The sequence below is a fragment of the Danio rerio genome, chromosome 10 (genome assembly GCF_049306965.1).
Source record: "Danio rerio strain Tuebingen ecotype United States chromosome 10, GRCz12tu, whole genome shotgun sequence".
Classification (NCBI taxonomy): domain Eukaryota; kingdom Metazoa; phylum Chordata; class Actinopteri; order Cypriniformes; family Danionidae; genus Danio; species Danio rerio.
The window spans coordinates 16,513,421-16,536,665 of NC_133185.1; the positions used below are offsets into that span (position 1 = coordinate 16,513,421).

Genomic DNA, 23,245 nt, shown 5'->3' on the forward strand with positions numbered 1-23,245 from the left:
AGACCCCAAAAATCCAACTAGTACCCTAGTATTTTCTGGTTTCATTTTAATAAAGAGAATGAGAACATGTAATGTCATTATACCCTCACTAAAACAACAACTTAACTGGAGGTCTAAGATATTTGCATAGTATAGTATGTTATGATATACTCTAAAACTGTACCATTTGTTTTTCATAGTAAGGCTTTAATATTTGGGGCCAAGCACCGCAGGTTTCGTTACCTATTGTTTTCGTTAGTGTTCCTATTATTATTATTATTATTATTATTATTATTATTATTATTATTATTATTATTCCACTTCTTCTTCTGCCAGATTTAAATGGTATCCCATACAACCAATAAAGTTGTGTAATTTGGCACAATAATAGAGGGCAGTGTCAACATGAACCACAGCAAATTTGAAATCTCTAACTCAAACTCTCTAGCGCCACTACTTGTCCAAATTTTCACTTTTGTTTATTGTTATAACTTTTAAACCGAATGGCCCACAATTAGAATTCTTTTTTCTTCTTCCTTGGCTCAAGACTGATCTTGCAGATTCCTTGTACCATTTATATGTGAACATTGGTATAATTTATTCCCTAATTTACACAACTTCCTTTCCACCATCTCAAATTTGTCAGGGTTCTGCCACTCTGGTCTTGTAAATTCTTGTTTTGGTGGCAGAGCTCGGACACTACCCATGTCTGGTCCTTTTTCTGTTCCTGTGTGCGCGCGCGCCGTCGTGGGTGTACGCAGAGTGTGCGCACTCCCGCTTGATGCGGCCGCACACGCTTTGCGTCCCTCAGACGCGTGCGCTCTTGTACTCGTGTTTGTGTTTTCGTCTGTCTGCAGCGTGGTGTTTCATTCCCAGCGTCTCAGTCTTGTTGGATTCGGTTTTGGTCGGCGCTGGGATGAAGCATGCACGCTGCGTGTGTGAGCGCACGGTGAGTGTTTTCATTCATCGTGTGCTCGTGTCTTGTGTCTATTGTTAAAGCACGTGGCTATGTGTTTACATCGTGGTCACGTGTTTTTGTAGTGTGCTTCAGTGTTGTGCTTGTCTTGTCATGAACATGCGGTTAATGAGTTCTCTCATTGGCTGCATGTTCGTGTCCTGTTTTATGTGAGCGCATGGCTTGTGCTGTCTCTCTGTGTCTTGCGATCTCCCGTCTATTTTCTAGTCCCACTCTCCTTGTTAACTCATTATTAGTTTGTTATGTTCACCTGTGTGTCAATTTACTTTTTGCTTTATAACCCCCCTCATGTTTTCAGTCCTTTGCCAGTTCGTTGTTGACTTTTACCTGTCCTGCTGTGTCCAGCCCTGCCTTGTCGTGCCTGCCCAGTCAAGTTTGTTTGATTGTTTGTTTGTTTTAGTAGTGTTTTCCCCCTCGGGGTTGTTTATTTTTGCCTTTTAAATAAACATGCAAACTCCACACAGAAATGCCAGCTGACCCAGCCGAGGCTTAAACCAGTGACCTTCTTGCAGTGAGGCGATCATGCTATCCACTGTGCCACTGTGAGGCCCCCTTATTTTAATAATAATAATAATTTTTATTATTATTATTATTATTATTATTATTATTACTATTAGTAGTAATAGTAGTAGTAGTAGTAGTAGTAGTAAAAGTTGAGGGTCACTGTTTGATACAAGAGGACTGTTCATCTGTGTCCAAAATGTTCAGCTACAGAAGTGACATGTAGCCGTCAGTTCCTCACATGTCACAAACTCAGCACTATTTGGAATCTGCTGATTGGTCATCTTTCTGGCGGTATATAATAGAACTATTAAGCCAGATGCTGTTGTGGCATTGGTCACACCAGAATCAGGACTGATAAAATATAGTATGAAGAACAAGCAGTTTCACTCAGCATGTTACTAACAAAGCAACTTATTTTAAAACACTGGGAGTCTGAGGCAGTACAAATAATTTTATATGTGGATAGTGTGAAAGATTTTACATTTAGAAAATATCTGTTTTATGAAAGAAGGAAAAGAGTAGGTTTTTGTTTGTTTGTTTTTGTTTGTTTGTTTGTTTGTTTGTTTGTTCGTTCGTTCGTTTGTTCATTTCTTTCTTTCTTTCTTTCTTTCTTTCTTTCTTTCTTTCTTTCTTTCTTTATTTATTTTTTGTTACATTAATTTTGTTTGGCAAGTCTCCAGATTGTGTTGGTGCATCACAGTTGCTGTAATATTTTATTTATTTATTTATTCAATTTAATATTTAGTTTGGACATCATGTGTTTTTTGCTTTTATTATTGTATATACAGTAGGGGAAAGTTACCATTTTTTCTCAAAAAATATATTTCTAAAGGTACTATTGACTTGAAATTTTCACTAGATGTTGATAACAACAAATAAATGCACATGTGAAAAATAAAACAAATTAGTTTACAAATCAAGTTATGTTTAATGAAATTAAACGACACATAAAAAAGTATTGAACATAAAAAAGGGAGGTGTAGAAAAGCAGTGAAAGCCCAGACAGCAGCTGAAGTCTCAGAAGTTACTCAGCAACCCTCTGCCCTTCTTCATTGATGAAGATCAAACCAGAGTGGGCATTTCAGCGAAACAATGATTCAAAACACAGCCAAGGAATCTCTTAAAATGTTTTCAGAGAAAGAAAATTAAGCTGTAGAATGACAACACGAATCCAATCGAAAATAAAAGTAAAAAATAGCTCAGTTTGGATAGACAAAACCACAGAAACATCAAGATTTTGAAACTGTTGAAGTCCTGAGCAACACTTGTGACTTCATTGTCCACATGAGAGTCATCTTAAGCTGCCATCTGGATTTGATTTTAATTTGAGGTAATGATCAATAGCCAGAGTAATTCATCATTAATATATGACAGCGTAAAACACATTTAGTATTTACAAGTATTTAGTGCACAGTATGAAACACATGTCGTGTGACCAACGCTAAACGGCATTTAGAAAGCATTTACAGAACATTACAGTTTAATTAATCATATTTTAAATAGCCATCCCATGAAGAATTATTCTGCATATGCCTAAATACAGCTCTTCAAGCAATATTCATTTATATTTAATCTCTGATTGAGGTTTACAAATCTCTCTTTGTGTTTCTCAAATACTCTAAGTGCTGCGCAAGTTGCATTTTGAGAAATGTTTATATAAAATCCATCAAGTAGATGCCTAATTTAAAAGATTAAAACACACAGGAGCATTATAAAGGAAAAAAATAATGCAATTCACCAAGAAATTAATAACTTCTTCTCCACTATTTAACCAACATATATAAAAACCAAAGGCAGCAACTGTATGATACATGACTGAATAATTTAAACCTGGCTGGGCTTATTCCTTCAGTTATAAATTAGGTTTTATAATGCTCTCTAGGCCACGGGCAGTGCTGAGTAAGGTTTTTGCAGCAAGACTTATTGGCTATGAGCGAGGGCAGTGTTCGCGTCTTGATACTGGACGTGACAGTCATACGGTGCTTTTGCCCCCAGTGCAGCAAACGTCTGGCCAACTTAAAGACGGGCCAAGAGCTCAAATCCAGCGTCGCAGTCATCATTAGCACATTTTTCCACTCATATATCTTCTGACAACCCTGTCAAAGGTTCTTAAAGATCCCTCACTAGGCCTTATTAAAAAGTCATAAAGAGTTGAGGCTGGTGGATTTAGTATAAATTAATAAAACTGGATTTTTACACTGTCTTGTAAAATATTACTGGCGCTGGCCATGCGAAACACACCAGCTTGATGGTAAGGTGGATTTACTCTAAAGGTGTAAAAGTGAGGGTGACATCCTGTAGTGCACTTTTATTTAATTTTTCAATCCCTATATAAGATGTCGCTAAAGCCATGAACCAAATCCATTGTTATTGTGGAATGTGGACAAATGGGTTAAATCAAGGGTTCTCAAACTGGGGTACGTGTACCACTAGTGGTACGCAGGCTTCCTTAGTAGTACGCGGAGGAATCAAATATGTCATATGTACATGCTAATTTATCAACAAATATTAATATATGAATATGATTACATATAGCCTATATTTCCAGGTGTCGATAAATAGGCTACTACATGTTAATACTTTACATTTACGTACAGGATTTTTTTTCTTTTTTTTTCTTTCTAAGAACAGTTACCTATCATTTTTAACTTTTAAAAGCACATAGTAATTTAAATGTTGACTTTTTTTTTTTTTTTTACAAATAAGCAAAGTGCAGTGTAAAGTTCAAACTATTTATAATGTTAAAAGTGGCTGACATTCTTATTAATAGGAATGAATCTGCCTCGTTTTTGAACAGTACAGAGTTGTACTGTAGCTGCTTTACTAGGCCTACTACGCAACTGTATTTTAATACTGCTTATTATGGTGGTACTTGGAGAGACAATGTTTTCTGAGGTGGTACTTGATTTAAGTTTAAGAACCACTGGGTTAAATAATAATAATAATAATAATAATAATAATAATAATAATAATAATAATAATAATAATAATAATAATAATAATAATAAATATATAAATAATAATAATAATAATAATAATAATAATAATAAATGATTAAATAAATAAATAAATTAATTAATTAATAAAAAAATAATGAAATACATTTTATTATTGATAGATTAATTATGCTGAAGCTGAATTTTAGTTTAACATCTATTTCCCATTAAAAACAATGTATAGAGTTTGCACAATCTGGATCTTGACATTCGTGAAAACATCTTGACACAGACTATGTTAAAATGGTCAAGAGAATTTTGCACACAGGCCAAGGGAAAACCACTTGGTTCTGTTGGATTTTTATTTATTTATTTTTTTACTGTATGTAAATTGTACTTTATATATTGTTAAACCATAGGCAAAGGACAGTAAATCCTTTCTGCTTGAGAAATGTAAACCATTAATAAAATGTTACACCAGAAAAAATAAAGATATTTAAAAATTAAATAAATCAAATAAGAGGGGGCCAAGTCAGAGCACTCACTCTGGTCCACTGGGACCTGGTGTGGCTGCAAAATGGCTGCAGAGGAATTAATCAGCCACAGACTTTAAAGACTGATTTATACATCTGCATCAAATGATCGGCGTGACCCACGACGCCTGCCTTGCACGTAGATGTGCATTGGTATACTTCTTCATGCTGTTTGTTTTTCTCTGTAGTAACACATCCAAAACACAAACTGGCAGTGGGCTTTTAAGTTCCTCTGTGTCGAGTTTCTTCTGGGGTTTGGCTTTTTCTAAATGCTACCTTAATGTCCAAGAAGCTAAAACTTGCTCATTCAGAGGCGGTAACAACTTTAATGATAAGGTGAACACAAAACAGCTCCTCCACAGGACTCCACGCTTGTAAACACTTGCTCTAAACGGCTCTCTGCTGTCCCGTGGCTCTCCACGCAAGTCAACGATACCAAACCAAACAATTACAGAGCTTGTGCTACGCATCTTTGCAATGTCTAGTTACATTTATTTTTAAAGGTCCCTAAACTTTACTGTATTTCACTTTTAACCAACTCTTAAACCTGACAATATCTGTGAATCTGTTTATAATTTTAACCCTTGTATGCTGTTGTGGGTGTTTTCATCCACTCTGGGGTGATTTTGAAGTTTTCAGAACTTTCTCTCTGTTTTAGCAAATGGAATATTTTTTTTGGTGACCATTTTGACTTATTTTGACACATATTTCAGGAAAATGCTTTCAAATTGATAAAAAAGTAACGATACACTCGTAATGTTGATGTAAGGATAATATTACCCACACAAGCTGCTGTTTTTCAGATTTGTCAGATTTTTTTTGCACTGGCCTATCTAAAGAGTTAACTGTGCCAACAAATGATCAACAGTAGAAATTTCACATTTTACCTCATGCTGTCATGGCTTTACAATCAAAAGATGTCACTATAATGGAAGTCAACGGGGTAAAAACAGCTGCAAACATAGCTAAAGGGTAGTCAATTTAAACAGTTCACATGGGTTAATCTTATCGTACATCTAACTTAACTAGTCCTTAAACCTATTCTAAACTTAACCTTTAACCCTTAAATTTACACATTTTTTGAATCTGCAAATACCATTAAAGTCCATGTGAACCAGAAGTTGCTGAGACATTTCAGTATGTTGATGTTCTTAAACAGAACATTGAGTATTATTTATTCATTCACCTGTTACTAAATTTATTCATGTTTAGCAGAATCAAATTAATGTCTCTAATAATGTAGCACTATAATCTATCACATGTATGAAATGATTTACACTAAGTGAGTTTTGACTTAGAAAAAGTTCTAAAGCCTGGTTTACTTCTGCGTCAAGTGACCGCCGTAACCCACGGCGCATGCAACGCCCGTAGCTGTGCATTTATACTTCTGCGCGCTGTCTCTATTGGTCTGCATTAAAACTTCCGAAACGCTAGTTGGCAGTGAGGTGTAAATGTTCCTCTGTGTCGAGTTTCTTCGCTGCTGTTTTGCTTTTCCTGAACACTTCCTGGATGTACAAGTGGCTCAAACTCGCTCATTTTGAGGCAGGAACCGGCGGACGTGCAACAACTTTAACAATGAGGTAAACACAAATCAAAACTTTCCATCCGGAGCTCCTTCACGGGACTCCACACTTGTAAACAATCGCTCCATTGGGATAGCGCTGCTCGCGTGGCTTTCGGTCCCACCCAGACTCGTCAGCGCTATCAAGCCAACCAATCACAGAGCTTGCGCTACGCGTCGTTGCGACGTGTAGTTACATTTTTTGAGAGGTGCACGTCAGTGACGTCGACGGCCGCGTTTGACACAGAAGTATAGATCAGCCTCAAGTCTATAGAAGTATGTTATACAAAGGTGAATTCAGAATTAATTTGGATCCCTTTCTTTGTTTTTTCAACTTAAAAGGTTAACATGCATTATACATAACAAATGATGTGGGTCAATGAAACATAAATGTGGAGAGCATTACAAGGGTCGTTTATTTATTTATTTATTTATTTATTTATTATTATTTTTTTGGATGACATTTTCGTTAAGTAAAGAGCATCAGTAAAAAGCATCTAGAGTTGGTTTATACATCCAGACACTGTAAATGATGCCCAGATTCTTTTCAATCAATTCATAATGGCACCTACAATTATCTTAGTGAAAGAAAACCTGCTCAAACATATTTTAAAGAGAAAAGAGGTGTTTCTTTTTCCTCTATGACAGAATAAAGGCAATGTTCTCAACTAGAGAATTGATTCAGCAACAAAACTGCTCACTATCTAAAGCTTCATTCATTGCCTGACATACCATTAATGCAGAGTCATGTTATGCTAGATTCTTGGCTTCCATAAAACTTTATAATGAATATGTAGCTGATGATAAATCTTGTCTAAAGTCTAGCAGCTATGGCTGAAAGGAATATCCCAGTGGAGTCTGAACTACATCCGCTTATTAGTTCTGAAATGTACAAGATGTTTCTTCACCTATGGCTACTTTTTGGCTTGTGGACTTTTAGAAAAATATAGATTTCTTTCAAATTGAAAATTAACTTTCACTCCCACAATAGTTAAGGTTTCCATCAAAGGCCCAAATAAAAATGTCTAAGTCTGTGAGTGGGATTTTGGACTTTAAAACTATGTATGTATGTATGTATGTATGTATGTATGTATGTATTTAATTATTTATTTATTTATTTACTTATTTATTTATTTATTTATGTTTGTTGCTTTGTTAGTTTTTAAGACTACATTTACGACTAACTAGTATTGATACAAAGCTGCTGTAATTCACAAATAAATTATCTAAGATTTATGACTTTAAATAAAATTCTGAGCATAATTGTAGTGAAGGGAGGACAGAAAAAAAGGAGGTTATACAAATAACACAGCAAATTAATTATTGAGGTTTATTGTTTTAATGGCGTTTGATATAGTTTGTTGTAACATATCATGATAATCATTGCAATTATCTTATGCTGAGCAACCCATCATTAGCTTTATTTACATGCATGGTGGAAAGAGTACTGAAAAATATTAATACTGTAACCTACTCAAAATGTGAGTAAAAAGTAACCCTTTCAAAAGTACTCAAGAGTAGAGAGTATTATGCTGTTAAAAGCTAATGCATTTACAGTAATTTGTGCATGTGTGTGTAAGCGTAACATTCTGTAGTGCATCTAGTTACTGCCCAGCAGGCACAAGTCATTAGTTATTAGGTTACGTTATTAATAATAGGTTAGATTTAGGTTGTGACATCAGGTGACCAAAATTCAATGTCTAGCCAGCATCGAAGGACAACGTTATTTTGATGTCGAAAAGACGTTGATATTTTGAGAAAGTAGTTGGTTTTTTGCAAGTTGTATTTTGGCTGGTAGAAAGTGACCAAAATCTAACGTCGAGCCAGCATTTTAAACCAGCGTCATATTGATATCAAATACAGACATTTATTCATCAGTTATGGCAACCAAAATTTAACGTCTGAAAGATGTCATAGTGGTAATGTCCACACAACGTAAAGCTGTCTCATTATTAGATGTTGATTTTGTGGTAGATTTTAGGTTGGACATTGACGTTGGCCTGACATTGAGTTCTGATGTCAATCCAATTTTTATTTCCAAAAAAATGCAATGTCCCCATTACGTTAGGGTACAACCTCAATCTGAAGTCAAGTTGACATCAAGCAATACACACACAACCGAGTCCTGATCCTGACTGACTGCATACACACAGCTGATGCTCCTCAAGTACTGATTACACACACCTATATACAGCTCACTTTAAGACACTCATTGCTGAGTCTTGTGTACTGTTTCAGTGACAACACATTTATTTGTCTTGCTTTACCTTGTTTTTTTATCCTTTCCTTGTTTATTTGTTTAATCCAGTTTGCTGCCTGCCACTGACCATCTGACTGCCTATTGACTACGATTCTGGATTGCTCTTATACATCTGTTTGCCCTTGTGTTGACCATTGTTTGCCTAACCATTCTAATGAACCTGCATTTGGATCCTCACCTCTGTTGTCAGTGTCACTTCCCCTGGTTACATACACATACACTATGCACCGTGACTACTTCAATATTGTTGGTAAGCCATGCTGGGCATTTCACTCTGTCTTAAGCTGTACATTGTCGACCAATCGCAACAGGCTGTCATTGTTCCAATCAGCGCAGAGAAGCTTTAAGCTAAGGAAGGGTTTGGGAACAAATGCATCGCTGAACGATTCATATCCGAGTCATTGGGATAATAGGTAAAAATAAATGCATATCATAAGACCATGAAAGAGTTTTTTGATCTTGCATGCATATCAGCCTGTTGTTGGAGACCCTTAAGACCAAAATAGGACCATTTTGATGTATAATAGAGGCTCTTTAACAATTAAGAATCTAACTTTCCCCCACCCCCATAGTAGCCATGTGATGAGCTTGCAGTGTTTTTAAAAAGAGCAGACAGTTCACTGTAAAAAAAAAAAAAAAAAAAAAAATGCTGGGTTCCACACAATTCCTTTATGTTGTCCCAACACAAGTCCATTAACTTAGCTTATTCAATTGGATTGAACACAAGACAATTAAAAAAAAACACAAAATATTTTAAATAAGTAGCTTGATTAAGCAGCAAAAGTCACAGCTGGGTTTTTTAGAACAGCACGTTTTATTCATTGTCCTTTAGCATAGTTCATAATTTATCAGGGGTTGACACCTTGGAATGAACCACCAACTATTCTGGCATATGTTTTACACAGCGGATACCCTTCCAGTCGCAACCTAGTACTGGGAAACACCCTTACATTCTCACATTCACACATACACACTCATACACTACAGCCAATTTTACTTACCCAATTCACTTATAGTGCATGTTTTTGGACTGTGGGGGAAACTGGAGCACCCAGAGGAAACCCACAGGGAAAACAATTAAACTCAGAAATGCCAACTGGCCCAGCTGGGACTTAAACCAGCGACCTTCTTGCTACGAGGCAACAGTGCTAACCACTGAACCACTGTGCCGCCCATGCTCGCATTGACAGTTTTTTGCGCTTGAGTGCCTCCAAGTGCTGTTTACCATAATTTCAGCTGCTCCGTGCACGTGAAAAAAAGTGCCAACATGATTGGTGGAGAAGGTTTTAACGCAGTGCATCAAATCAAAAAAACGAGCATGAGGCATTTTTTATTTTTTTTAAATGGCGCTTTTGCATCTGTCATTTTGCGTGTTGGTGTGCACAATCACATTGACGCCCTTTATATAGTCACGAAGCGTTAAACGTTGACTGAAAACATGAGCAAAAAAACATCTCGGTTTACACGGGCCTAAAGTCCTGTTCCATATTCACCATGTAATCATCTTGTTATCTCTTTTCCCTTTTAAATGCACAAATGGCTAATTTTAACAGTGAGGTGGAAGCAAGCAGATGCTCGGCTGGCTGGCAAACGCAAGCTGAATGAAGAAAACAAATTATTTACATGATGGATGCTCTTGTGGCTGATGCATGCTGGGTAAAACAACTGCCGGGGCACATCCATGATGTAATCAATCCAGCATGAGTAAAGGTGATTATGTCATCAAGAAATAATGAAGACTGTTATAATATATGAAAGAATGCTACGTATACTATCTATCTATCTATCTATCTATCTATCTATCTATCTATCTATCTATCTATCTATCTATCTATCTATCTATCTATCTATCCATCCATCTATTTAGATATGGTGTCTATATATACGCCTGTCTGTCTGTCTGCCTATACAACTAAACAACTGTCTGTTTGTCTATCTATTCAACTGTCTATCTATATGTGGTGTCTCTCTATACGTCTGTCTGTGATGACTTGAGTGATGATTGAACCCCGGTTCTGTGGTGTGGTTAGCAGTAGTTCTTTCTAAATGAGCTAAGTCAGCAACTCCTGAGGAGCATTGGCCAGCAATAGCAAGGAGGAACAAAGTTAGCCCAAAAGGTATGAATTCCAAAAAAATAATACAGTCTTTACTGAAGAGAATTTGACAAAAAGGGGGAGACAATATCTCTCTACAGCTAGGGTTAAAAAAGTACAATACGCTTATTTCACGCGGCCGCCATTTTTAAGAATCAAAGTGAGGCTGCGGTGGGAAGAAACCCGGAAGTATAGGACGAGCACTGTAAACATTGCAGTAACATGCCGTGTACTATAAACCTCCAGCTGTTGCAGAGATTTCAAAATGCAGAAATGATGTAACCATCACTTTAATATTATTCAGTAAGTTTATTTTAAACAATTAAAAGCAATTTAGCATCAAACAACATCACAATCTCAGTGATACGCTTAAGTGTCCTCCTAGGTTTCAGCTCATGGCACTAGTTAAACACCGTGAGGACGCTTTCCAGCTTCAACCTGTGTAACCCAGTGAGTGATAAAACACTGCAGTCCTCTGCAACACACCCTCGTGTTGTCTTTAATAGTGTTGTCCCGGTACTGAAGTTTTAAACCCGGCTATTTCCCGCTAACATGGAAGCGCCGCTGGGCGCGGATGACTCGACTGATCTTTACGGCTTCGCGCTTCAGTCTCCGTGTATTTGTGTTTGGTTTGCGCTCAGTTTACAGCTCTTCACCCAGTGCAAACACAGATACACAGACTGGAGCGCGAAGCAGCCGTCAAGATCAGTCGAGTCATCAAGCAGATCGCTCGGCTCGTCTGTGTTTGTGCTCAGTATACATTGGTGGGTGAACTGATGACCTTCTCGGCCAATCATAAGCATTTCTGTTGAACACGTGAACACAATGGCAAATCAGCGCTGTTTCAAGAAAGCCATCAACATTGCCTTAAATGTTAGCGCGAAATTGCCGGTCTTTCTTTTAATTCAGTATCGTGACAAGTCTAATATAGTGAAAGAATCAGTTTATTAACTCGAGTTTGATGAATAGCATCTAAAACGTGTGTTTGGGAAAGAAAACGTTAGCTAACTAGTGCTATTTCCCTTAACTTAGCTGAAAATGAGCTCTGATATCCCTTTTTACATTCACCATTCATTCAGAACGGACCTTCGGGTCACCCGGAAGGCGGAGAAATTATAAATTTGTTTCACTTTCTCTTTGCTGATAAGATATATAGCCAGTTATACAACATTCCTATGTAACTCCCAATGATACTTCCGGGCTTCTTCCCACCGCAGTCTCGATTTCGCTTTTGAAAATGGCGGCCGCGTGAAATCAGTCTATAAAAATAAGAAAGCAGAGCTTCCTAAAATACATACAAAATAAAATAGACACGAGGGTCTTAGAACAATCAAATAGGAATATAGCCAGCAAAAAGTCTTGAGAATAACTTAACTGGTCACTGGATGAGGCAGGAAGAGGTAGGGTTCAGGACTGAACATACAAGATACAAAGCAGCAAGATACAAAGCAGTCTTATATTGAGCAAAAAACAGGTGGTGGTCATTAGACTGATTAAAAGGAAATTTAGAGGAACAAGAGTCACTGCCGCCATCTAATGTTGAGGAGTACAGGGCAATATTTGCGCCCCCTGGTGGGTTGAAGGACATGATAAAGTTCTGAGATATTACACTTTCTGTCTGTCTAGCTGTCTGTCTGTCTGTCTGTCTATGGTGTCTATCTATACATCTGTCTGTCTATACAACTGTCTATCTATATGGTGCCTATACGTCTGTCTATTTGTCTGTCTGTCTGTCTGTCTATCCATGTCTTTGTGTCTATCTATACATCTGTTCATCTGTCTGTCTGTCTGTCTGTCTGTCTGCCTGTCTGTATATCTTTGTCTCTATATATCTTACTGTCTGTCTGTCTGTCTGTCTGTCTGTCTGTCTATCTTTGTCTCTATCTATACTTCTTCTGTCTGTCAGTGTAAAAAATGTCTTTCTGTTTTTTATGCCTTACTGTCTGTCTATGTAAATCACATATAGGTGTATGCCAGTCAACTCTAAGCAAAGCATGCTGGGAAATGCTCAGTGCTATAGCGTGCATTGTAATAGGTCAGAGATTCACAGGTTTACTGGCGACAGGTGTTAGATTTGTGGTCTGACACTAAAGCTGTCATTCACCGACTGTGAGAATCGCCTGAGTGTGCAACGGTGGCTCGGCTGAGCTCATAACAAGATTTAAGATGAAATCAGCCTGTGCCCTGCAGACTCTCGGCCGCAGGACGGGAAAGGGCACCCAGGGGCCACAGCACTGCATCAGTGTCAATCATTCTGCTCTCATTTCGTCCACAGGCATGACGTGATGCTTCAATACAAGTGTGACTTTGACAGTGAGCACATACACAGAGACTGACGATGACATATTCTTATATTTAACTATACAAGACTAGCATTTATATTTTTAATTCATCTATTCATCTTTAAATTAGCATTTATCTATCTATCTATCTATCTATCTATCTATCTATCTATCTATCTATCTATCTATCTATCTATCTATCTATCTATCTATCTATCTATCTATCTATCTATCTATCTACACCTACCATCTATCTACATCTATTTACTTGCTTGCCTTCATTCATTCATTCATTCCTTTATATATCTGTAAATCTATTTCTTTCTTTCCGTCTGTCAATTAATTCATTTACTTGTTCAATCATTTCTTTCATTTCCTGTGTTTCTTTTATTTCATTCATTCATTCAATCCTTTTTTTCATTCTGTTTGTCTGACAATTCATTCATTCCTTTCTTTCTTTCTTTCTTTCTTTCTTTCTTTCTTTCTTTCTTTCTTTCTTTCTTTCTTTCTTTCTGCCAATTAGTTAATTAATTAATTCATTCTCTCCTTTCATCCTTTTTTATTTCTATCTTTCTTTGTGTTAATTCGTTCATTTATTCCTTTCTTTTTATTTCTTTTTTCTTTTCTTTGTTTGTTTGTTACATTATTTCTTTTAATGTCAATTAATTCATTCATTCTTTTCTATATCTGTAAATAGTTTTTTTTCTTTCTTTCTGTCCGTCAATTAATTAATTAATTCATTAATTAATTCATTTCTTTCTTTCTTTCTTTCTTTCTTTCTTTCTTTCTTTCTTTCTTTCTTTCTTTCTTTCTTTCTTTCTTTCTCTTTTTTATTTTATTTCATTCATTCATTCATTCAATCAATGCATTTTTTCATTCTTTCTTTTATTCTGTCTGTTTGTCGATGTATTCATTTGTTCATGTCTTTCTTTCTTTCTTTCTTTTTTTCTTTCTTTCTTTCTTTCTTTCTTTCTTTCTTTCTTCCTGTCAATTCAATCATCCATTCATTCAGTCTCTCATTTATGTATTTTTTTCTTTCTTTTTGTTAATTTATTAATTCATTCGTTCTTTCATTCTTTTCTTTTCTTTCTTTCTTTCTTTCTTTCTTTCTTTCTTTCTTTCTTTCTTTCTTTCTTTCTTTCATTCATTATTTCATTCCTTTCTATATCTGTAAATCTATTTTTTTCTTTCTGTCTGTCTATGAATTTATTGATTAATTCCTTTATTTATTTTTATTTATTTCAATTCAATATTTATTTCATTTCTTTATTTTTTCTTTATTTTTCTTTCTTTCTTTCTTTCTTTCTTTCTTTCTTTCTTTCTTTCTTTCTTTCTTTCTATGTCAATTAATCCATTCACTCTCTTCTTTTTTTATCTTTCCTTCTGTCAATTAGTTAATTAAAAAATTAAATAACTAATTAATTAATTAATTAATTAATTAATTCATTCATTCATTCATACATTTCTTTCTTTCTTTCTTTCTTTCTTTCTTTCTTTCTTTCTTTCTTTCTTTCTTTCTTTCTTTCTTTCTTTCTTTTGTCCATCTCTTTTCCTGTTAATCCATTGTCAATCTGTCAGTCCATCTATTTTCCCCACGCTTCATCAGTATCGGTAGTTCAGCTACACCTTCAGCATAACCACGGGTTTAAATAGTTTACATTCACAGCAGCACTTTAAGAAGAGCACACAACAGTAATCACCCGGAGAGTAACCATGCTCATGAATAATTCATCAGCCTTTGATGAGTCACGCCCGCATTTCCCATTATCAAGGAAAAAAATTCAGAGCATTTTTGCAGTACTGAGTAAAGAGCCATCAGAGAGCTTAATCCACAAGCAATTTGCTTAAAACACCTCGACAGTTTTACGCGGGCCCAGAGTCATTTTAACATCAATTCTCCAACCGTATGGCCCGACTGACATGCAACGCTGAACCCCAGACAATGCCACAAGTTACTGAGCAGACGACCGTAAAAAAAAAAGGAAGTATCTCTTCCTGCCTCCTTTTTTATTGTTCTCCATGGAAACAAGACAAGTGGCAACACCTCCAGTTTGCAGGCAAAAAGCCTCATTGCTGATTTTCCACCCTTCTCCTCTATGATTGCAATATCAGATGCATTCTCTTACCGTGCCACCCCATTGAATAGGGGAAGGAGACCTCAAAGAGGTTGTCATATTTCGTCAGGAGTCTTTTCATTATGGATGCCAGACCTGTGGGGAAAGAAAAGGAGAGTGAACACTAAAAAAGCTTGAACTGACTTCAATTTTCCACCAATATTGCTTGGGTTTTATCCAGCCTGGTTTCATTACAGACTCTATGCACTTCACCCAAGCGCCTTTCATGGCCAGGAGGTGCATTCATTTTGTATTTCAGCCAAACAAAACTAGACTCGTGCACAAAACTCATGCCATCGAAACAAAGATGGATGGTTCGCATCTCCCTTGCTAAAATGAAATGACAGCATGTATCGTTTCAAAAACAAGCGACCTTTTTAACCGTTCCACTCAGTAAATCGCATTTGTCCTTTAAGAGTGATTCATGATTTCAAGACATGCTGCTGAATAAAAGCATGCTTTCCCAGCAAAACAACAGCTGCCTTGGTAATTTAAAAAATAATGACAATAAAATCAAGGCTTAGATTTAATAAACTTTGATTGTGCAACAGCTGAGCAAAAATAAATAAGTAAATAAATAAAACTGAATCACACATCTTGGTACTGTACAATGAGTTAAAAGAAATCAACTTTAATTGGATTTATTGTCAAGATGTTGCTTTCAGGTAATTGCACATTTGTGGCATGAGGTGACTTTCACACAGCAAGCAAACTGCTGGTGGTTAGGTCACAAGTGTCTGTACACTATTGTTTGCCAAGTTACATTTGTGAATGACATTGATTCCCTTATGTATACAAAGAATTAGGTTTCTTGCTGATAAAAAACAAACATTTAAAGGTAATTGGTACATAAACCATTTAATGTGAACAATGAATGGGGAACAACTCAGGGTTTTTGCCATTGTCGTTACATATTTTTATGAAACCATTCAGATTCACATGAGCAAAAAAGTAATGCTAAAAGTAATGGAGCAGTGGCTAACTTAAAGTCTCTGTCACCCCACTACAGCAGATAAATCACATGATCACCACTGACTTCACTCTTATTGGTAATCACTTGTGATAGTAGCTTTTCATTTGCATAAAGTTGAACATTTCTGAACTTTTGTCACATGTCTCCCATTACATGCCATTTCAACATTCTGGGCGCTTTCATACACCTGGCTCAATGTGGCGCAAGGTGCGGCGCAATACTCTTTTGCTACTTTTAGCTAGGCGCAAGGGTCATTTTGAGGTGTTGCGCCACGCTGTTTAAATAGCAAATGCTTTTGTGCTCAAATGTGCACGCATAGGCGTTCTGGTCTAAAAAAGCAGGCGTGTTTTGGCGCGTTGCTATTTTGAGAAACTGTAAATAGTCTGATCTTTAGACCAAAACGCAATATCTTTGCATATGAAAAATATATAATATCTTAAGGATATATATATATATATATATATATATATATATATATATATATATATATATATATATATATATATATATATATATATATATATATATATATATATATATATATATATATAATAAGGATATATACAGGATATAAATATAAATGATTTAAATATTAAAAAACATATTATTTCTACCCTACATGAAGATTTAAAAACCACTGCCTTACTTTCTTCAACTCGGGAGGCTTTTTCAGTTAATTCAATTTGCTTTTGTTTAATGTTATTATATTAGCAGTATTATTTATTATATCCATATTTATATTTGTTTTATTAAAAAAAACTTAGATTGGTCCACTTGTCAAATTTTAGACCATATGGGGCATGGCAGGTGTATTTGGAAATAACTCCATATTTTGACCACACTTGGTTATTATTGTTCATTTATTCGTTTGCTAGAAATTAGAACTGAATTTAGAAATAGTTTTGAAACAAATCTTTGCGCTTAACACACAAAATGAATTATTTATAGGCTAATTGATGTCTGTGCGTAAACGTTTCCCTATCCACAAGAGCTAAAGCGAAAGTGAACTTACTTTACGTCAAAATGCGCTTATGGCGCGACGCAGCTGGCTCTTAAATGGAAATGGAGATGAGGCTCTAATTGGTTTATTCTCAAAACACACCTATAACTCATAAAGAAAATAAACTCAACACTTTTAGACCATGCGCCATGGTGCAAAATGGATTTTCCCGTCCTAAAATTAGCAAAAACGCGTTCTGACACGCCGTGAGAGCATTTGCACCCTGCGTTTTGCGCTCTGCGCATGGACCGTCAAAATAGAGCCCTCTGTCGCCAATAGTTACTCTGTATTACACTGTTACTCTTGTTGACGAAGGTTGTTAGATCTGCACTGAAAATTAATGGGATTTAGAAGTAGTCATAGAAGTAGTAGTAACAAATATCACATATTCAAACTCTTTTGAAAACCTTTGAGCAATTTGATTCTTTTTGAATGAGACCACAGATTTAAATTTTTAGCTCCTACAAAGCTTTGGAGCAAGTTTTTTGTTTACAAAACAAAAACATTTAAATGTTTGATTCTGGTCAACCGGGACATTTTCTTAAGCAAACATATAGATATTTTTTTAAGTTCTAAGAATACTACAGCTAACATTTGCACAACAGGTGCCCAAACTCTGTCCTGGAGGTCCGAGGTCCGGTGTCCTGCAAAGCTCGCACACCTGGGCTAGCTAATCAAGCTCTTATTAGGCTCTCTAGAAACATCCTTGCAAGTGTTTTGAGGCAAATTTAAGCTAAAATCTGGAGGACACTGGTCCTTCAGGACCGAGTTTGATCATATTATTTGATCTATAATGTGTAATGGGTGCAGTAATGCTGGCCTGTACTGCAGTAGAAAGGTTAGAGCATGCTTTATTTACAACATGTACAACATAAAACAAAGGATAAATAATGGCTGTGTACCTGGCAGAAGGATAGAGTAAATGTTGCATTTACCTAAACAATGTGTATCTGCTGTAAATAAAGCAAATAGTCTGAATAAGTTTAAGAGTAAATATTATTTCCTTCTCCATAGACATGAACATGTATTTTACAAACCATAAATATGTTTTGCTGGTACTTAAAGGTGCCTGATGTAAGTTTAACACTCAGTGGTTGAACCAGATATTGCACTCTTGGATCAAAACACATGCAAGAGCAGGTTGCCAGATTGACAAAATCAACTGGAGTGTGCCTGCCTATCCAGCTTAAAGGTTGATTTAAGTCGTGTTCTAACTAAAGGCAACATGATAGAAGGAATATTAATTTTAATATTATAGAAATATTATATTTTAAAAAGAGGTTTTGTTCTAAGCATCAACAGAATCATCTATTTTTGAAACGATTTCTTTTTCTTGCACAACAGAAAACTGACAGTGATCTCCTCAGGTACACCCCATGTGCTTTATTCACTATTAAATGCTAATAAGTTTGAATGTCATTTTACATGACAGTTAATGTCATATTACTGAAAGCAGCAGAAAATGGTTCACCTCAGATCTTGAAACCAAATAAACCAGTTGAACTTTAAAACTGTGACTCAAAACCAACACATATCAGTAATTCAGCATGTACATTTAATAACAATAAAGATATTTAATATGTATTAATTTGTTTATAAACATAACTATTTTGTTGGAGTGCAGTAAGTGTACTATTCTGTGCTTCTTAATGGCTTCATTAAAACTTCTGTCAAGTTGTGTCAGGTGCAAACCAAACTGCTTATCACTGCAAGTCTCCTCACGTAGTGTGTTTTTAGGACATGGGGTTATAATGTAACCTGCTCACCTAATGTTTACGTTTGTAATGTTTAGGTTATTTGCTAATTAATAACCATTTGATGTGAAACTCTGAATCTGCGTCTCATTTCGGAGTCTGCTACTGTCCACCAGAGGTCACATATCAGTCACTGATGCATGCTTTGAGAGCCTTCCTCTGTGAGTTAATGAAGGAAATACGCTATTTTCCACAAAGGCAAACTGAGATGCTGAAATATAACTGGCTAAACAGGCAGTGGGAGGGTTAAAAGAACCAAAGCAAACACAGACCTTCTGGTACGTAACAAGAATGTTCACTTAGCATGTTTCTTAAATATCTGCAAACATATTATGGTATTTGTATGCTTTAGAAGAGTAAAAAAACGTACATACAGCACATTTAAGTGCATTTTAATGTCTGTAACCTAACAACATTATTTGAAAACAGTGATTTATGATGATACTGTGAACTCTGAACATTCTAATCACACGGGTGTGATCATATCTTTCAGGGACCAGCCTAGACTGATCACACCAGTGTAAGCATAAACCTCAAAAACTTAAAATAGCATCACTTAACCAATGTTTCTGTTCATTTTACATTCACACTATTGGGTGCATTCATTAAATTGCTGCTCCGTATTTGCAAAGGATATTTCAGAATAAACTGCTTCTTATTCACAAATCACCCCTTCCTATTCCTAGCAATCATGGCAGCAGTTCATAAAATGATGATCAAATGACATTGAAGAGTGTTACATGCAGGGATATCCAAATGTACAATGAAATCAAGCACGCATTCAACCAATTCAAAGAGGCAATTCAGATTAGAGTGGGGGGCAGTCTTAGCAAAGTATGTCAGATTGCAGTAATCAGCTCTATCATTGCATTTATTCAAAATTATTGTAAACATATAAAGCCAAATGGATTCAAACCAACAGAGTACATATGTAAGTCTAATCTTCCTAAACTGCTCTCCGGAAACAAATTAAGTGTGATAATGTCTTTGTTGGTTCGTCTAACTCAACAATAATGAGTTACGTGCATTCAAATGAAGGCTTTTTTGTCTGAAAGAGTCTGAAAAAGCTAGCCTAAAACTGCTGAGAGCACCAGCACTTACTCTGGGAAATGTTTGGTTTGTCAGCCGATAAAACAGATTACATGCTAGGCTGGAAGTCTGTGATCCTTAGGCAGTCTCCTCAACTGGAACAATGGGTGAGCGTCACAGCTCAGAGACAATTCGCAACAATTTCCCAATCTCCATGTTAAACAAGAGCTGATGAGGCTTATTTTCATCTACATTATACATTATACTGTTCATCTGCATGATTGATGCATTATTATGTGCATATATCAGAAAAAAAAAGTGAACAAACGGTCTCTGTGCAAATGATGAAATACATTAGAGGATTTGAAATGAAGAATTTCGACAGGGTTTGGTTGAGTTATGAAAACGAAGCCAGATCTGCGATCTGTGAACTTTGTGTCTATGAACTCTGACAATTGGAAAGGTGAATCATATAACCATGTATATTTCTTTAGTGCTTTATGTTGGTATATATACATTTAAGCTAGATTGAAATTCAAAACATATTTCAGAAGTAATACACTAATAAGACAAAACTTGACCACCATCTGCTTTTATGTAGTTGGTCCACTGCATGCTGTCAAAACTATCAGTTAAAGTCAGAATTATTAGCCCCCTGTCAATTTTTTTTTTTTAATTTCTGCTTAATGAAGAGATTTTTTTTCAACACATTTCTAAACATAATAATTTTAATAACTCATTTCTAATAACTGATTTATTTTATCTTTGCCATGATGACAACAAATAATATTTTACTAGATAATTTTCAAGAAACTTCTATACAGCTTAAAGTGACAGTTTTAGGCTTAATTGGGTTAATTAGGTTAACTAGGCAGGTTAGGGTAATTATTCTAGCTATTGTATAACAATGGTTTGTTTTATAGAATCCAGCAAACTTTGTTCTGATCACAGCCTTAAGAGAAATGTTTCCTAACTACAAAAGGCAGGCTGAAGTGGCACTAACTCCGGGTTTTGGTCGCGAAAAGTCGACTTTCTGAGGCAAAGACACAGAATTTAATGACAACTGCCTCTGCATCAGTCACCCTTGATGCGAAAAAAGCGATTAGAAAGTCTGCAAATTAAATAACGATCAATAATAGGTTATGATGGAATTTTTACAACACTCTTCGTCAAAATGACGGACAATGAGAAAGTCTAATGCAATCTCTAAGATATTTTTATATATATATATATATATATATATATATATATATATATATATATATATATATGGGCTGTCAAATGCTTAAAAAATTATTTTTATAAATGTTTTTTTTTTTGTAATTATTCATGATTAACCACAAAATGCCGTATTTTATTACAGAAATGAAAATACAGGCATGTAAGTCCCATTAGAATTTCAAAACAATCCAAGCCAAGAGCAAACAAAAATGCTTTATATGTTAGATTCTTAATGGACGACAAACACACACACCCGCAAGCACGCATGCACACACAAACACACACACACACACACAGACAACGCACGCAATGCCGGTGAGCGAAAGGGATCCCTTCAGATTCATCAACAAGATTGAATTGATTGAGATTGAAGATTTTTGATTACCTTGAAGGATCGCGCGAGTCCCGAAATGTTTTTTCTTTCCGATCGCCATGCTGTATCAAATTCCGTTAAAGTCTAATTATTAAAAAATGAAACACCCGAAAATGTATGATACTCTAGAGGAAACGCAGGATAGCCTGGTGATGCCACATAATCACAACAATAAAATTTTTTTTTTTTTAAAAGGTTAAGGTTTTAATTTCAAATTAATTGAGTCAACTAAGAACAGAATAGAAATTGATTATACAAAAAATACAGTGGGGTTGGTTTGTACATAGCACAGTGCTCATTAAGCAAATACACGGCTATTGACCTTATTCTAAAATGTGGAAGTGCGCCTGTTTTCGCGATAGTCTTAAAACTTCCGTTTCAGTCGCCTATGGGAGAAATGACAAGGAATAATAAATGGCAAAAAACGGTCAAACTACTTGCCCTACAAACAAATGTTTGCATGACTATACAGACCAAGTAGAATAATATAACAAGGAAATATCAAATTGCAACATCAAACAGCGAAACGAGCAGTTTTTAATGTCTAAAAATGAATGGAAGTGAATGAGACCGGAAGTCTCGTGCCAAAAAGATTCAAATGGCAGCGCCCGCTCGTCTGCAGAGAATAAGGTCAATACAATATGCTAATTGTTGCCATTAATGTTAAGTTAACATTATGCCAAGTCAAATCACAAATGAAACACTGTATGGCAAACATCTTTGGCTTGTTATGTTGCAGTGCACTTTGCAACAAGCTAACGTTAAATAGATAAGTAATATTAACCTCTAATAAAGCAGATTAATTGACAATTACATCGGAAATCAGCATTTTTGCGGCAACTAATTTTTGAACGAGTCTTTATTAACTACATAAAAGAGAATCGCTTTATTTAAGGTTAATAAAATCCCCTTGTGTGTGCGTTTGTGTGTGTACAGCAGGTGAGGTGTGGAAAAGCACGCAGTGGGCCAAACCACTCTGAGGAAGAGCAGGGGTAACTCAATTGTTTCTAAATGCATTTTAAATGACAAACGCACTTTTCTTTCTACTTAGACAATTATTTTAGGTATATATATTATATATATATATATATATATATATATATATATATATATATATATATATATATATATATATATACATACATACATACATACATAYATATATATATATATATATATATATATATATATATATATATATATATATATATATATATATATATATATATATATATATATATATATTACATATTTTTCACAATAGAGAGTGTTTTTTTTAATATTTCCTTTTTGGGGGGGTTGGGGGCTGCAACCCTCGAATAGGTCCCCCCCCCGTCCCTCTTGAAATTTATGCCCGTGCCCTGCTGGTTTCACTAACACCACTCCCGGCAGCAACCAAGCTTTCCCATGTGGTCTCCCATCCCAGTACTGACCGGGCACAGCCCTGCTTAGCTTCAGTGGGCGACCATGTGAGAGTTGCAGAGAGCTAGCTGCCGGCATCGTAATCAAGGCACAATCAATCATAGCGCCACCTGTTGGCAACAGTAAATGTCATGTTTACAGTGTAACAAACTCCTCCTAAAAATATTATCTGAATATATGTAGAGTTTTTGTGAACATATGTGTTCGTGGAGGACTGACACATTTCAGTGTGTCA

At 35.7% G+C, this 23,245-nt stretch overlaps 1 protein-coding gene across 3 annotated transcripts in view; it reads right to left on the reverse strand.

Annotated features, from left to right (window-relative positions):
- The window catches only part of galt (galactose-1-phosphate uridylyltransferase), a 225,559-nt gene that overhangs the window by 47,951 nt on the left and 154,363 nt on the right, over positions 1-23,245 (reverse strand). For all 3 annotated transcript variants that reach the window (XM_073914180.1, XM_073914179.1, NM_001328380.1), the window contains exon 9: positions 15,251-15,334. In XM_073914180.1, the coding sequence (XP_073770281.1) occupies positions 15,251-15,334 (84 nt within the window). The remainder of the gene's footprint in view (positions 1-15,250; positions 15,335-23,245) is intronic.